Source organism: Oncorhynchus kisutch, linkage group LG10 (genome assembly GCF_002021735.2).
Source record: "Oncorhynchus kisutch isolate 150728-3 linkage group LG10, Okis_V2, whole genome shotgun sequence".
Lineage (NCBI taxonomy): Eukaryota > Metazoa > Chordata > Actinopteri > Salmoniformes > Salmonidae > Oncorhynchus > Oncorhynchus kisutch.
In genome coordinates, this window is record NC_034183.2 from 53,494,075 (window position 1) to 53,511,596 (window position 17,522).

At 41.2% G+C, this 17,522-nt stretch overlaps 2 protein-coding genes across 2 annotated transcripts; both read right to left on the reverse strand.

Moving 5' to 3' along the window:
* Positions 1-3,283: 3,283 nt before the first annotated feature.
* LOC116375857 (heat shock 70 kDa protein-like) lies at positions 3,284-6,961 on the reverse strand. Its single transcript, XM_031834004.1, has 2 exons — positions 6,574-6,961; positions 3,284-5,404 (listed from the first exon to the last, which is right to left on the reverse strand). Exon 2 carries the CDS (start codon positions 5,379-5,381, stop codon positions 3,447-3,449), a length of 1,935 nt encoding a protein of 644 aa, XP_031689864.1. The 5' UTR covers positions 5,382-5,404; positions 6,574-6,961; the 3' UTR covers positions 3,284-3,446.
* A 5,562-nt stretch (positions 6,962-12,523) lies between these two features.
* Positions 12,524-16,229, reverse strand: LOC116375858 (heat shock 70 kDa protein-like). Its single transcript, XM_031834008.1, has 2 exons — positions 15,809-16,229; positions 12,524-14,644 (listed from the first exon to the last, which is right to left on the reverse strand). Exon 2 carries the CDS (start codon positions 14,619-14,621, stop codon positions 12,687-12,689), a length of 1,935 nt encoding a protein of 644 aa, XP_031689868.1. The 5' UTR covers positions 14,622-14,644; positions 15,809-16,229; the 3' UTR covers positions 12,524-12,686.
* Between the last annotated feature and the right edge of the window lie 1,293 nt (positions 16,230-17,522).

The window sequence follows — 17,522 nt, forward strand, 5'->3', positions numbered from 1 at the left end:
ACAGTTCACGAGATGTCAGTCTATACATTTTTTTCTCACTAATGAATAATAGACATGTATTGTAAGAGAATTGAGTGCCTACTGCACAAGTAGTATGTGCAACTCACCACAAGTTAATGTGCCTCCAGGAAAGATCATTTTTGTTGTATTTAAGCCAGACTATTTAAGATATCCAGTATTAATTGTTAAATGAAAGACAAATGATGAACACACTGGCTAATCCTTCTCTATTCTAGTCAATGTTATTCTGTTCTAAACCATTCTAGTCTACCATATTCCATACTGATGGCCTATCAGTTCACATTTGCTTATCAAAAACAAGATATCTCCATGATATCCCCATCATGAGGATATCTTGTTAATGCTAAGCAAATGTGAACTCCTTGTGACATTCTCCTGTCAATTTGAATGACAAAAAACACAAATGGTAGCTAAAGTATTTGCTAATATGCATTGCATTCAGAAAGTATTCAGACCCCTTGACTTTTTCCACAATTTGTTACGTTACAGCCTTATTCTAAAAATGTATGAAATTCTTTTTTTCATCATCAGGGCTGAATACTTATGTAAATAAGGTATTTCTGTTTTTATTTTTAATAAATATGAGACAATTTAAAAAAAAATGTTTTTGCTTTGTTATTATGAGGTATAATAACGAAGCAAAAACATTTTTTTTTTTAAATGGTCTCATATTTATAAAAAAAACAAACAGAAATACCTTATTTACATAAGTATTCAGCCCTGGATACTTATGAGTGTAGATGTGCTCAAAGATGCCCTCTGGTGGTCTGATTGAGCATTAATGGCAACAATGGCTCACAGTAAAATACTATGATTTCACGCACTTTAAGTTGCCTTACCATACCGCACTGCAGTACAATGCACATACTAAATGAGGACACCCTTCACACTATATACACAGCAGTGCCGGTTGGTGTCGTTCAAGATTATGGAGGATTTCCTTTTATTACCATGGCCTTATTTCGATTACAGCATATTGGATGACTGTCATTCATATTCCCATTCACCCAGCTCAATGTCACATCAATAGGTTTAGGCTACTCCATGATACTCAAATTTTCCCTAAACCAATCAAGAGATTGCTACAACCTATAGCCTAGAAATGAAAGTTTATACCGTAGGTGCACAGGTCGAGAGACAAATTGGAGTGATCAAGGTGACAGGCAGAGACACATTCAATCCCACCTTGCACACGCTTGCCTGCATCTAGCTGATGATCTGGGGTGTAATCTTTAGTCCAAATAGTTGCAAAACGTTTCGAAAGTTTCTATTGGACAAATACATTCAGGTTGGTCCCGCCCCATTCCGTTCTGTTTAAGAAACATTTTGCAACAGAATCGGCAGAATGAATACACCCCTGATCACACACACACAGTTAAATTTCATAGCAGCCACATAGAGCATTATCACTTTACTTGTTGTAAAATTCATTCTCGCATCTACAAGCTTTCCTCCTCTCACCTTTTCCCTTCACTTGTGGACTTCAGTACACAACACAACAGCTATCTGTGACTAGGCACAAAAACCTCTCCTTACCAAACCTTCACACCATAACCACTAACCGCTACACAACCTACATCGTCACCATATCAAGGTTATAGTAAAACAAACCAAAATAGAACCAACACATTAGTAAACCCACAATCCAATCCCAAGTGTACAATCACGCATTACAGTGTACAGCAAGTAGTTTAGCAGTTAAACCGGCGGGCCCCGGTGCCCATTTATAAAACCAAAAGCTTACATTGACTTGGAAGAGTTGTAGTGTTGGATAGCCTTAGCCAGCTAGCTAACATAAATAGCATTCCTCTCTGTTTGAGTCAGGTTCTTTGGGTAGGCTAAATTAGCTGCAATAGCTAAGTGAAAGGAATACTAAGAAGAAGAAAAAATCAAATGAAATATAGCTAGCTCTCTCTCTCTATGCTGCTTCAACTATTGCCTTTCTCTCTTTGAGTCAACTACTCACTGCAGTGCTAGCTAGCTGTAGCTTATGCTTTCAGTACTAAATTAATTATCAGATCCTTTGGATGGAAAACTTGTTAGTTCATACTGCAAGAGCTCTGATAGGTTGGAGGATGTCCTCCAGGTGTAGTCATAATTATTGTGTAAGTCTATGGAATGTGGTGAGAACCACGAGGCTCCTAGGTTTTGAATTATTGAAGTCAATGTACCCAACGAATTCACCAGACAAAGGCTATTTCTTTTACAAAACAACGTGCAACTGTGACTCAAACTGGCCATTGTTTTATTAGAAAGAATATGGCCCTTTATAATGTCCACTTATGTTCATATGCTGTATATAGCATCTTAACGTTTTAAAACAAAATAGATCAATCATTTGTCCAGCCTTTGCTGCTATGCTTGCAGATGTGCATAATATGCTGCGACCCTAATCAAAAAGTATTTATCACCAAATAACAACAACTTAGCGATAGGTTGTTGTAACATTTGAACTTAAAACATGTTTTTCATTGAATGAAATAATAATTGTATGGGTGAACACCTTATAGTTTCATTGTATTGACATTCCCAGCCTTATTTACAGTCGTCTGTTTTTGTTCAAAATATGAAGTCATTGAAACTGAAACACTGCATCCCGAATGGGTGGAGGCAGCAAACAATGTACTAGGCCAACGACAATTTACAACCTGATAGAAATATGTTTTGGACTACCAAGAAATGTAGTATTGGTGAATTATATTAATCATGCATTGAACTGCATCCATCTATTCTGCCAACAATGCCTTACTGTACAACATGGAATTTCAAGTCAAATAGAACCTATTTTTTAAAAACCTCTTATAAAGTTGGTTTTGAAGCATAAACTGGGAATTTGATATGTTTTACTGATATTATGATTGTTCGTTTGTTTCATATCTGCAAAGTAGTTCAAATGCTGTCAGTTCCACTTGAAATACTTCAAAATCTGTCAAAAATACAGTATTTGGTTCTTTGAGCTTGACACCAATAAGCAAAGTAAGGAAAAATGTGACCTGTAATAGTTTTTTTTATATGTGCCAGAAATGTATTTGTGCCTCTTTTTCCAAGAAGGACCATAGTGATTGTATCAGATGTTATCGCAGAATAAAGAGTTGATAAGCTAAACATTGTGGCCATTAGGGTGTCTTCACTTGTTCTCTCTGGTGGTTTAGCCGTCTATCAAAGTTTGATTTACAATATTTCATGGTATTGTGTAAAAAATGTGAATATATCAATGTGTTATGATGAGAAGGAATTCAGGAAAACAGCCAACAGACCTAGAAACATATTTAAATACATTTTATTTGCAATGTCCAGCAATGCAATATGGTATGAATCAACAGATGTACAGTGTGTTTTTACAAGTACAAAGTATTTCCTGAATAGTAAATTGTATGCAGTGATACTAATGCATTTTGAAAAGTCCTTTATAAAATTCCCTCACTTTAGTCAATCTCTTCAATGGTTGGGCCTTGGGAGCTGTCACCAGAGCTGGCCCGTGCCTGATCTCCACAGCAACCTGTGGGCATCCCTCCCTGCTGGTACAGCTTGGTAATGATAGGCTGGCATACTTTCTCCAGCTCCTTTAGCTGATGCTCATACTCCTCTTTGTCGCCCAGCTGGTTGTTCTCCAACCAGGAAATGGTCTGGTCGCACCTGTCCACCACTTTCTTTTTGTCCTCCTGGCTGATCTTGCCTTTCATGTTGTCGTCCTCCACGCTGCCCTTCATATTGAAGGCGTACGACTCCAGGGAGTTCTTGGCAGCTATCTTCTCCCTCTGTGCGTCATCCTCAGCTTTGTATTTGTCAGCGTCCTGCACCATCCTCTCAATATCCTCTTTGCTGAGCCGGCCCTTGTCGTTGGTGATGGTGATCTTGTTCTCTTTGCCCGTGCTCTTGTCCACCGCTGATACGTTCAGAATGCCGTTGGCGTCGATGTCAAAGGTCACCTCGATCTGAGGGACTCCTCGTGGGGCAGGGGGGATCCCAGAGAGCTCAAACTTCCCCAGGAGGTTGTTGTCCTTGGTCATGGCTCTCTCTCCCTCGTAGACCTGGATCATGACCCCGGGCTGGTTGTCGGAGTAAGTGGTGAAGGTCTGGGTCTGTTTGGATGGGATGGTGGTGTTGCGTTTGATCAGGGCGGTCATGACCCCTCCGGCGGTTTCGATGCCCAGGGACAGGGGAGCCACATCCAGCAGCAGCAGGTCCTGGACGTTCTCAGACTTGTCGCCAGACAAGATGGCCGCCTGGATGGCAGCGCCGTAGGCCACCGCCTCGTCTGGGTTGATGCTCTTGTTTAGCTCTCGGCCGTTGAAAAAGTCCTGCAAGAGCTTCTGGACCTTGGGGATCCGGGTGGATCCTCCGACCAGGACGACGTCGTGAATTTGGGCCTTGTCCATCTTGGCATCCCCGAGGGCTTTCTCCACAGGCTCCAGGGTTCCCCTGAAGAGGTCGGAACACATTTCCTCAAAACGAGCCCTGGTGATGGAGGTGTAGAAGTCGATGCCCTCAAAAAGGGAGTCAATCTCAATGCTGGCCTGGGAGCTGGAGGACAGCGTTCTCTTGGCCCTCTCGCAGGCTGTCCTCAGCCTCCTCAGAGCCCGCTTGTTCTGGCTGATGTCCTTCTTGTGTTTCCTCTTGAACTCCTCCACAAAGTGACTGACCAGGCGGTTGTCAAAGTCCTCCCCGCCCAGGTGAGTGTCTCCAGCTGTGGCCTTCACCTCAAAGATCCCATCCTCGATGGTCAGGATGGACACGTCAAAGGTGCCCCCACCCAGGTCAAAAATCAGGACGTTGCGTTCCCTGGACATGCCTTTGTCCATGCCGTAGGCGATGGCTGCCGCCGTGGGCTCATTGATGATCCTCAGCACATTCAGCCCAGCGATCACTCCAGCGTCCTTAGTGGCCTGTCTCTGTGAATCGTTGAAGTAGGCAGGGACTGTGATGACTGCATTGGACACCTTCTGGCCCAGGTAAGCCTCAGCGATCTCCCTCATCTTCACCAGGACCATGGAGGAGATCTCCTCTGGGTTGAAGGATTTGTTCTCACCTTTGTAATCGACCTGAACTTTAGGCTTTCCTCCGTCGCTGACCACCTTGAAGGGCCAGTGCTTCATGTCGGCTTGCACGACCTGATCGTTGAACTTTCGGCCAATCAGGCGTTTGGCGTCGAAAACGGTGTTGTTGGGGTTCATGGCCACCTGGTTCTTTGCTGCGTCTCCGATAAGTCTCTCAGTGTCTGTGAAGGCCACATAGCTGGGTGTGGTCCTGTTGCCCTGGTCGTTGGCGATGATCTCCACTTTGCCATGCTGGAACACCCCCACACAGGAGTAGGTGGTGCCCAGGTCAATGCCGATAGACGGGCCTTTAGCTGATGACATCTTGATGGTTTGGAGTTAGTTGCCTACAAATGAATTAAATAATATTTTTGAAATTGATATTATTCTACGAAAACCTAGGTGCAAGTAATGTCAATCTCCACCAACAGAGATGTTAGCCTAAATATACTTGAATAACAACCAGACCTGGGTTCAAATACATGCGTATTTAAGTTTTTCTAATTCTTATTTTCTGTGTATTTGAGTATTTTGGGGTGGCAGCGTAGCCTAGTGGTTAGAGCATTGGACTATTAACCAAAAGGTTGCAAGTTCATATCCCCAAGGTACAAATCTGTCGTTCTGCCCCTGAACAAGGCAGTTAACCCTCTGTTCCTAGGCTGTCATTGAAAATAAGAATTAGTTCTTAACTGACTTGCCTAGTTAAATAAATGTTTTTAAAAAAATCTAATATTGTGGCGACTTAAATTAAAGTATTTTCAAATCATTTTATTTCAATACTATTTTAATCTATTTTCAAATACTGGTCTCCAAATACATTTCAAATACACCTAGGAACAAACAATCCTGGGTTCAAATGCATGGAATATTTAAATATTTTAATTTTAAAATACACTTGTCTGTGTATTTGAGTATTTTCAAATACATGATAACACTTTCCAAATGTATTTCCAAACACATTCCAATATTCAACTACTTATATTTCAAAATGTACTGGTATTTTAAAGTCCTTGAAAAACAATAATAAGCATTTGAACCCCGGTCTGAAAACAACACTGCTGTCAATGTTTGTGTTATATATTAGTGTTATATACATATATACATATATATATAAATATATATATTAGTGTTAGACACAATCATTTCTGCTAATCCATTACAGAGAAACTATTTTCACAACAGGCCTCCATTTTTTCTATGAACACTCCTGAATAATATTGTTTTATCTTCACAGAATTAGAGCAGATTTTCTTAAAATGAACAAATAACTAATTATAATAAAATAATAATATGCTACAAAAAAAATGTAGGCATAGTCTGTCCAATGAATGTTATTATAATATTATATCATTATAACATTATTTCTTTATTAGTTAACCAAATATTCTGGCATAATGTTATAGCTAAATCAGCTATGTCCACACAAGCAACATAGCATCATTGTTTATTCTATCAAGTTTATAACTGTCACAGCCATTATGAAAATAGGGTCCTGAATTAATTCCCCTTTACTTACAGTTTATGAATGTAGAGGTCTGTTGAACGTATCTCTTCTCTTTTCTTGCTTTCTTTTCCCTTTAGTATTCTCGTTGAGTCGATGTTTGAATCTGAATGTACTGGTACTGAATGTACCAGAATATATACCATCCCCATTGCCTAAAAAATAGCACTCATGATTTCTAGCCATTTCTCGAACTCTCCGACTACATTGCTCAAGAGAGCGCAGCATTCCTGTGCAATGACGCAAGCTGCGAGGCGTATGCAAATGAACGTTCTCGTTATTCCAGAGCGTTCGAGAGGCGCGGAGACCTGTCTAGAACGTACACACACAGCACACTAATAGTGAAAACATTATTTGTATTGATTAAAATGATCAAAAACCGTTAATGATTCAAATTTCAACACAAATGAAACAGCATCCGGTTCAACCTTATTCAGTCGACATTTCAGTCTATCGGCCACACTGCAGTTCCTCAACAGTTCACGAGATGTCAGTCTATACATTTTTTTCTCACTAATGAATAATAGACATGTATTGTAAGAGAATTGAGTGCCTACTGCACAAGTGGTATGTGCAACTCACCACAAGTTAATGTGCCTCCAGGGAAGATCCTTTTTGTTGTATTTAAGCCAGACTATTTAATATATCCAGTATTAATTGTTAAATGAAAGACAAATGATGAACACACTGGCTATCCTTCTCTATTCTAGTCAATGTTATTCTGTTCTAAACCATTCTAGTCTACCCTATTCCATACTGATGGCCTATCAGTTCACATTTGCTTACCAAAAACAAGATATCTCCATGATATCCCCATCATGAGGATATCTTGTTAATGCTAAGCAAATGTGAACTCCTTGTGACATTCTCCTGTGAATTTGAATGACAAAAAACACAAATGGTAGCTAAAGTATTTGCTAATATGCATTGCATTCAGAAAGTATTCAGACCCCTTGACTTTTTCCACAATTTGTTACGTTACAGCCTTATTCTAAAAATGTATGAAATTATTATTTTTCATCATCAGGGCTGAATACTTATGTAAATAAGGTATTTCTGTTTTTATTTTTAATAAATATGAGACAATTTAAAAAAAAATGTTTTTGCTTTGTTATTATGAGGTATAAAAACGAAGCAAAAACATTTTTTTTTTAAATTGTCTCATATTTATAAAAAAAACAAAAAAAACAGAAATACCTTATTTACATAAGTATTCAGCCCTGGATACTTATGAGTGTAGATGTGCTCAAAGATGCCCTCTGGTGGTCTGATTGAGCATTAATGGCAACAATGGCTGACAGTAAAATACTATGATTTCACGCACTTTAAGTTGCCTTACCATACCGCACTGCAGTACAATGCACATACTAAATGTGGACACCCTTCACACTATATACACAGCAGTGCCGGTTGGTGTCGTTCAAGATTATGGAGAATTTTGTTTTATTACCATGGCCTTATTTCGATTACAGCATATTGGATGACTGTCATTCATATTCCCATTCACCCAGCTCAATGTCACATCAATAGGTTTAGGCTACTCCATGATACTCAAATTTTCCCTAAACCAATCAAGAGATTGCTACAACCTATAGCCTAGAAATGAAAGTTTATACCGTAGGTGCACAGGTCGAGAGACAAATTGGAGTGATCAAGGTGACAGGCAGAGACACATTCAATCCCAAATCAAATCAAATCCCAAAAAAATTGTCACATACACATGGTTAGCAGATGTTAATGCGAGTGTAGCAAAATGCTTGTGCTTCTAGTTCCGACAATGCAGTAATAACGAACAAGTAATCTAACTAACAATTCCAAAAAACTACTGTCTTATACACAGTGTAAGGGGATAAAGAATATGTACATAAGGATATATGAATGAGTGATGGTACAGAGCAGCATAGGCAAGATACAGTAGATGATATCGAGTACAGTATAACATATGAGATGAGTATGTAAACAAAGTGGCATAGTTAAAGTGGCTAGTGATACATGTATTACATAAGGATGCAGTCGATGATATAGAGTACAGTATATACGTATGCATATGAGATGAATAATGTAGGGTAAGTAACATTATATAAGGTAGCATTGTTTAAAGTGGCTAGTGATATATTTACATCATTTCCCATCAATTCCCATTATTAAAGTGGCTGGAGTTGAGTCAGTGTCATTGACAGTGTGTTGGCAGCAGCCACTCAATGTTAGTGGTGGCTGTTTAACAGTCTGATGGCCTTGAGATAGAAGCTGTTTTTCAGTCTCTCGGTCCCAGCTTTGATGCACCTGTACTGACCTCGCCTTCTGGATGACAGCGGGGTGAACAGGCAGTGGCTCGGGTGGTTGATGTCCTTGATGATCTTTATGGCCTTCCTGTAGCATCGGGTGGTGTAGGTGTCCTGGAGGGCAGGTAGTTTGCCCCCGGTGATGCGTTGTGCAGACCTCACTACCCTCTGGAGAGCCTTACGGTTGAGGGCGGTGCAGTTGCCATACCAGGCGGTGATACAGCCCGCCAGGATGCTCTCGATTGTGCATCTGTAGAAGTTTGTGAGTGCTTTTGGTGACAAGCTGAATTTCTTCAGCCTCCTGAGGTTGAAGAGGCGCTGCTGCGCCTTCTTCACGATGCTGTCTGTGTGAGTGGACCAATTCAGTTTGTCTGTGATGTGTATGCCGAGGAACTTAAAACTTGCTACCCTCTCCACTACTGTTCCATCGATGTGGATAGGGAGGTGTTCCCTCTGCTGTTTCCTGAAGTCCACAATCATCTCCTTAGCTTTGTTGACGTTGAGTGTGAGGTTATTTTCCTGACACCACACTCCGAGGGCCCTCACCTCCTCCCTGTAGGCCGTCTCGTCGTTGTTGGTAATCAAGCCTACCGCTGTTGTGTCGTCCGCAAACTTGATGATTGAGTTGGAGGCGTGCGTGGCCACGCAGTCGTGGGTGAACAGGGAGTACAGGAGAGGGCTCAGAACGCACCCTTGTGGGGCCCCAGTGTTGAGGATCAGCGGGGAGGAGATGTTGTTGCCTACCCTCACCACCTGGGGGTGGCCCGTCAGGAAGTCCAGTACCCAGTTGCACAGGGCGGGGTCGAGACCCAGGGTCTCGAGCTTGATGACGAGCTTGGAGGGTACTATGGTGTTGAATGCCGAGCTGTAGTCGATGAACAGCATTCTCACATAGGTATTCCTCTTGTCCAGATGGGTTAGGGCAGTGTGCAGTGTGGTTGAGATTGCATCGTCTGTGGACCTATTTGGGCGGTAAGCAAATTGGAGTGGGTCTAGGGTGTCAGGTAGGGTGGAGGTGATATGGTCCTTGACTAGTCTCTCAAAGCACTTCATGATGACGGATGTGAGTGCTACGGGGCGGTAGTCGTTTAGCTCAGTTACCTTAGCTTTCTTGGGAACAGGAACAATGGTGGCCCTCTTGAAGCATGTGGGAACAGCAGACTGGTATAGGGATTGATTGAATATGTCCGTAAACACACCGGCCAGCTGGTCTGCGCATGCTCTGAGGGCGCGGCTGGGGATGCCATCTGGGCCTGCAGCCTTGCGAGGGTTAACACGTTTAAATGTCTTACTCACCTCGGCTGCAGTGAAGGAGAGACCGCATGTTTTCGTTGCAGGCCGTGTGGGAGAGACCGCATGTTTTCGTTGCAGGCCGTGTCAGTGGCACAGTATTGTCCTCAAAGCGGGCAAAAAAGTTATTTAGTCTGCCTGGGAGCAAGACATCCTGGTCCGTGATTGGGCTGGATTTCTTCCTGTAGGCCGTGATTGACTGTAGACCCTGCCACATGCCTCTTGTGTCTGAGCCGTTGAATTGAGATTCTACTTTGTCTCTGTACTGGCGCTTAGCTTGTTTGATAGCCTTGCGGAGGGAATAGCTGCACTGTTTGTGCCTTGCACACTCTTGTCTGCATCTAGCTGATCTGGGGTGTAATCTTTAGTCCAAACAGTTGCAAAACGTTTCTAAAGTTTCTATTGGACAAATAAATTCAGGTTGGTCCCGCCCCATTTCGTTCTGTTTAAGAAACATTTTGCAACAGAATCGGCAGAATGAATACACCCCTGATCACACACACACAGTTACATTTCATAGCAGCCACATAGAGCATTATCACTTTACTTGTTGTAAAATTCATTCTCGCATCTACAAGCTTTCCTCCTCTCACCTTTTCCCTTCACTTGTGGACTTCAGTACACAACACAACAGCTATCTGTGACTAGGCACAAAAACCTCTCCTTACCAAACCTTCACACCATAACCACTAACCGCTACACAACCTACATCGTCACCATATCAAGGTTATAGTAAAACAAACCAAAATAGAACCAACACATTAGTAAACCCACAATCCAATCCCAAGTGTACAATCACGCATTACAGTGTACAGCAAGTAGTTTAGCAGTTAAACCGGCGGGCCCCGGTGCCCATTTATAAAACCAAAAGCTTACATTGACTTGGAAGAGTTGTAGTGTTGGATAGCCTTAGCCAGCTAGCTAACATAAATAGCATTCCTCTCTGTTTGAGTCAGGTTCTTTGGGTAGGCTAAATTAGCTGCAATAGCTAAGTGAAAGGAATACTAAGAAGAAGAAAAAATCAAATGAAATATAGCTAGCTCTCTCTCTCTATGCTGCTTCAACTATTGCCTTTCTCTCTTTGAGTCAACTACTCACTACAGTGCTAGCTAGCTGTAGCTTATGCTTTCAGTACTAAATTAATGATCAGATCCTTTGGATGGAAAACTTGTTAGTTCATACTGCAAGAGCTCTGATAGGTTGGAGGATGTCCTCCAGGTGTAGTCATAATTATTGTGTAAGTCTATGGAATGTGGTGAGAACCACGAGGCTCCTAGGTTTTGAATTATTGAAGTCAATGTACCCAACGAATTCACCAGACAAAGGCTATTTCTTTTACAAAACAACGTGCAACTGTGACTCAAACTGGCCATTGTTTTATTAGAAAGAATATGGCCCTTTATAATGTCCACTTATGTTCATATGCTGTATATAGCATCTTAACGTTTTAAAACAAAATAGATCAATCATTTGTCCAGCCTTTGCTGCTATGCTTGCAGATGTGCATAATATGCTGCGACCCTAATCAAAAAGTATTTATCACCAAATAACAACTTAGCGATAGGTTGTTGTAACATTTGAACTTAAAACATGTTTTTCATTGAATTAAATAATAATTGTATGGGTGAACACCTTATAGTTTCATTGTATTGACATTCCCAGCCTTATTTACAGTCGTCTGTTTTTGTTCAAAATATGAAGTCATTGAAACTGAAACACTGCATCCCGAATGGGTGGAGGCAGCAAACAATGTACTAGGCCAACGACAATTTACAACCTGATAGAAATATGTTTTGGACTACCAAGAAATGTAGTATTGGTGAATTATATTAATCATGCATTGAGCTGCATCCATCTATTCTGCCAACAATGCCTTACTGTACAACATGGAATTTCAAGTCAAATAGAACCTATTTTTTAAAAACCTCTTATAAAGTTGGTTTTGAAGCATAAACTGGGAATTTGATATGTTTTACTGATATTATGATTGTTCGTTTGTTTCATATCTGCAAAGTAGTTCAAATGCTGTCAGTTCCACTTGAAATACTTCAAAATCTGTCAAAAATACAGTATTTGGTTCTTTGAGCTTGACACCAATAAGCACAAAGTAAGGAAAAATGTGACCTGTAATAGTTTTTTTTATATGTGCCAGAAATGTATTTGTGCCTCTTTTTCCAAGAAGGACCATAGTGATTGTATCAGATGTTATCGCAGAATAAAGAGTTGATAAGCTAAACATTGTGGCCATTAGGGTGTCTTCACTTGTTCTCTCTGGTGGTTTAGCTGTCTATCAAAGTTTGGTTTACAATATTTCATGGTATTGTGTAAAAAATGTGAATATATCAATGTGTTATGATGAGAAGGAATTCAGGAAAACAGCCAACAGACCTAGAAACATATTTAAATACATTTTATTTGCAATGTCCAGCAATGCAATATGGTATGAATCAACAGATGTACAGTGTGTTTTTACAAGTACAAAGTATTTCCTGAATAGTAAATTGTATGCAGTGATACTAATGCATTTTGAAAAGTCCTTTATAAAATTCCCTCACTTTAGTCAATCTCTTCAATGGTTGGGCCTTGGGAGCTGTCACCAGAGCTGGCCCGTGCCTGATCTCCACAGCAACCTGTGGGCATCCCTCCCTGCTGGTACAGCTTGGTAATGATAGGCTGGCATACTTTCTCCAGCTCCTTTAGCTGATGCTCATACTCCTCTTTGTCGCCCAGCTGGTTGTTCTCCAACCAGGAAATGGTCTGGTCGCACCTGTCCACCACTTTCTTTTTGTCCTCCTGGCTGATCTTGCCTTTCATGTTGTCGTCCTCCACGCTGCCCTTCATATTGAAGGCGTACGACTCCAGGGAGTTCTTGGCAGCTATCTTCTCCCTCTGTGTGTCATCCTCAGCTTTGTATTTGTCAGCGTCCTGCACCATCCTCTCAATATCCTCTTTGCTGAGCCGGCCCTTGTCGTTGGTGATGGTGATCTTGTTCTCTTTGCCCGTGCTCTTGTCCACCGCTGATACGTTCAGAATGCCGTTGGCGTCGATGTCAAAGGTCACCTCGATCTGAGGGACTCCTCGTGAAGCAGGGGGGATCCCAGAGAGCTCAAACTTCCCCAGGAGGTTGTTGTCCTTGGTCATGGCTCTCTCTCCCTCGTAGACCTGGATCATGACCCCGGGCTGGTTGTCGGAGTAAGTGGTGAAGGTCTGGGTCTGTTTGGATGGGATGGTGGTGTTGCGTTTGATCAGGGCGGTCATGACCCCTCCGGCGGTTTCGATGCCCAGGGACAGGGGAGCCACATCCAGCAGCAGCAGGTCCTGGACGTTCTCAGACTTGTCGCCAGACAAGATGGCCGCCTGGATGGCAGCGCCGTAGGCCACCGCCTCGTCTGGGTTGATGCTCTTGTTTAGCTCTCGGCCGTTGAAAAAGTCCTGCAAGAGCTTCTGGACCTTGGGGATCCGGGTGGATCCTCCGACCAGGACGACGTCGTGAATTTGGGCCTTGTCCATCTTGGCATCCCCGAGGGCTTTCTCCACAGGCTCCAGGGTTCCCCTGAAGAGGTCGGAACACATTTCCTCAAAACGAGCCCTGGTGATGGAGGTGTAGAAGTCGATGCCCTCAAAAAGGGAGTCAATCTCAATGCTGGCCTGGGAGCTGGAGGACAGTGTTCTCTTGGCCCTCTCGCAGGCTGTCCTCAGCCTCCTCAGAGCCCGCTTGTTCTGGCTGATGTCCTTCTTGTGTTTCCTCTTGAACTCCTCCACAAAGTGACTGACCAGGCGGTTGTCAAAGTCCTCCCCTCCCAGGTGAGTGTCTCCAGCCGTGGCCTTCACCTCAAAGATCCCATCCTCGATGGTCAGGATGGAGACGTCAAAGGTGCCCCCACCCAGGTCAAAAATCAGGACGTTGCGTTCCCTGGACATGCCTTTGTCCATGCCGTAGGCGATGGCTGCCGCCGTGGGCTCGTTGATGATCCTCAGCACATTCAGCCCAGCGATCACTCCAGCGTCCTTAGTGGCCTGTCTCTGTGAATCGTTGAAGTAGGCAGGGACTGTGATGACTGCATTGGACACCTTTTGGCCCAGGTAAGCCTCAGCGATCTCCCTCATCTTCACCAGGACCATGGAGGAGATCTCCTCTGGGTTGAAGGATTTGTTCTCACCTTTGTAATCGACCTGAACTTTAGGCTTTCCTCCGTCGCTGACCACCTTGAAGGGCCAGTGCTTCATGTCGGCTTGCACAACCTGATCGTTGAACTTTCGGCCAATCAGGCGTTTGGCGTCGAAAACGGTGTTGTTGGGGTTCATGGCCACCTGGTTCTTTGCTGCGTCTCCGATAAGTCTCTCAGTGTCTGTGAAGGCCACATAGCTGGGTGTGGTCCTGTTGCCCTGGTCGTTGGCGATGATCTCCACTTTGCCATGCTGGAACACCCCCACACAGGAGTAGGTGGTGCCCAGGTCAATGCCGATAGACGGGCCTTTAGCTGATGACATCTTGGTGGTTTGGAGTTAGTTGCCTACAAATGAATGAAATAATATTTTAGAAAATGATATTATTCTATGAAAATCTAGGTGCAAGTAATGTCAATCTCCACCAACAGAGATGTTAGCCTAAATATACTTGAATAACAACCAGACCTGGGTTCAAATACATGCGTATTTAAGTATTTCTAATTCTTATTTTCTGTGTATTTGAGTATTTTGGGGAGGCAGCGTAGCCTAGTGGTTAGAGCATTGGACTATTAACCAGAAGGTTGCAAGTTCATATCCCCAATGTACAAATCTGTCATTCTGCCCCTGAACAAGGCAGTTAACCCTCTGTTCCTAGGCTTTCATTGAAAATAAGAATTAGTTCTTAACTGACTTGCCTAGTTAAATAAATGTTTTTTTTAAATCAAATATTGTGGTGACTTCTAATTAAAGTATTTTCAAATCATTTTATTTCAATACTATTTTAATCTATTTTCAAATACTGGTCTCCAAATACATTTCAAATACACCTAGGAACAAACAATCCTGGGTTCAAATGCATGGAATATTTTAATATTTTAATTTTAAAATACACTTATTTGAGTATTTTCAAATACATGATAATACTTTCCAAATGTATTTCCAAACACATTCCAATATTCAACTACTTATATTTCAAAATGTACTGGTATTTTAAAGTCCTTGAAAAACAATAATAAGCATTTGAACCCCGGTCTGAAAACAACACTGTTGTCAATGTTTGTGTTATATATTAGTGTTATATACATATATACATATATATATATAAATATATATATTAGTGTTAGACACAATCATTTCTGCTAATCTATTACAGAGAAACTATTTTCTCAACAGGCCTCCATTTTTTCTATGAACACTCCTGAATAATATTGTGTTATCTTCACAGAATTAGAGCAGATTTTCTTAAAATGAACAAATAACTAATTATAATAAAATAATAATATGCTACACAAGAAAATGTAGGCATAGTCTGTCCAATGAATGTTATTATAATATTATATCATTATAACATTATTTCTTTATTAGTTAACCAAATATTCTGGCATAATGTTATAGCTAAATCAGCTATGTCCACACAACCAACATAGCATCATTGTTTATTCTATCAAGTTTATAACTGTCACAGCCATTATGAAAATAGGGTCCTGAATTAATTCCCCTTTACTTACAGTTTATGAATGTAGAGGTCTGTTGAACGTATCTCTTCTCTTTTCTTGCTTTCTTTTCCCTTTAGTATTCTCGTTGAGTCGATGTTTGAATCTGAATGTACTTCACCAGAATATATACCATCCCCATTGCCTAAAAAATAGCACTCATGATTTCTAGCCATTTCTCGAACTCTCCGACTACATTGCTCAAGAGAGCGCAGCATTCCTTTGCAATGACGCAAGCTGCGAGGCGTATGCAAATGAACGTTCTCGTTATTCCAGAGCGTTCGAGAGGCGCGGAGACCTGTCCAGAACGCAAACACACAGCACACTAATAGTGAAACATTATTTGTATTGATTAAAATGATCAAAAACCGTTAATGATTCAAATTTCAACACAAATGAAACAGCATCCGGTTCAACCTTATTCAGTCGACATTTCAGTCTATCGGCCACACTGCAGTTCCTCAACAGTTCACGAGATGTCAGTCTATACATTTTTTTCTCACTAATGAATAATAGACATGTATTGTAAGAGAATTGAGTGCCTACTGCACAAGTAGTATGTGCAACTCACCACAAGTTAATGTGCCTCCAGGAAAGATCATTTTTGTTGTATTTAAGCCAGACTATTTAAGATATCCAGTATTAATTGTTAAATGAAAGACAAATGATGAACACACTGGCTAATCCTTCTCTATTCTAGTCAATGTTATTCTGTTCTAAACCATTCTAGTCTACCATATTCCATACTGATGGCCTATCAGTTCACATTTGCTTATCAAAAACAAGATATCTCCATGATATCCCCATCATGAGGATATCTTGTTAATGCTAAGCAAATGTGAACTCCTTGTGACATTCTCCTGTCAATTTGAATGACAAAAAACACAAATGGTAGCTAAAGTATTTGCTAATATGCATTGCATTCAGAAAGTATTCAGACCCCTTGACTTTTTCCACAATTTGTTACGTTACAGCCTTATTCTAAAAATGTATGAAATTCTTTTTTTCATCATCAGGGCTGAATACTTATGTAAATAAGGTATTTCTGTTTTTATTTTTAATAAATATGAGACAATTAAAAAAAAAATGTTTTTGCTTTGTTATTATGAGGTATAATAACGAAGCAAAAACATTTTTTTTTTTAAATGGTCTCATATTTATAAAAAAAACTAACAGAAATACCTTATTTACATAAGTATTCAGCCCTGGATACTTATGAGTGTAGATGTGCTCAAAGATGCCCTCTGGTGGTCTGATTGAGCATTAATGGCAACAATGGCTCACAGTAAAATACTATGATTTCACGCACTTTAAGTTGCCTTACCATACCGCACTGCAGTACAATGCACATACTAAATGAGGACACCCTTCACACTATATACACAGCAGTGCCGGTTGGTGTCGTTCAAGATTATGGAGGATTTCCTTTTATTACCATGGCCTTATTTCGATTACAGCATATTGGATGACTGTCATTCATATTCCCATTCACCCAGCTCAATGTCACATCAATAGGTTTAGGCTACTCCATGATACTCAAATTTTCCCTAAACCAATCAAGAGATTGCTACAACCTATAGCCTAGAAATGAAAGTTTATACCGTAGGTGCACAGGTCGAGAGACAAATTGGAGTGATCAAGGTGACAGGCAGAGACACATTCAATCCCACCTTGCACACGCTTGCCTGCATCTAGCTGATGATCTGGGGTGTAATCTTTAGTCCAAATA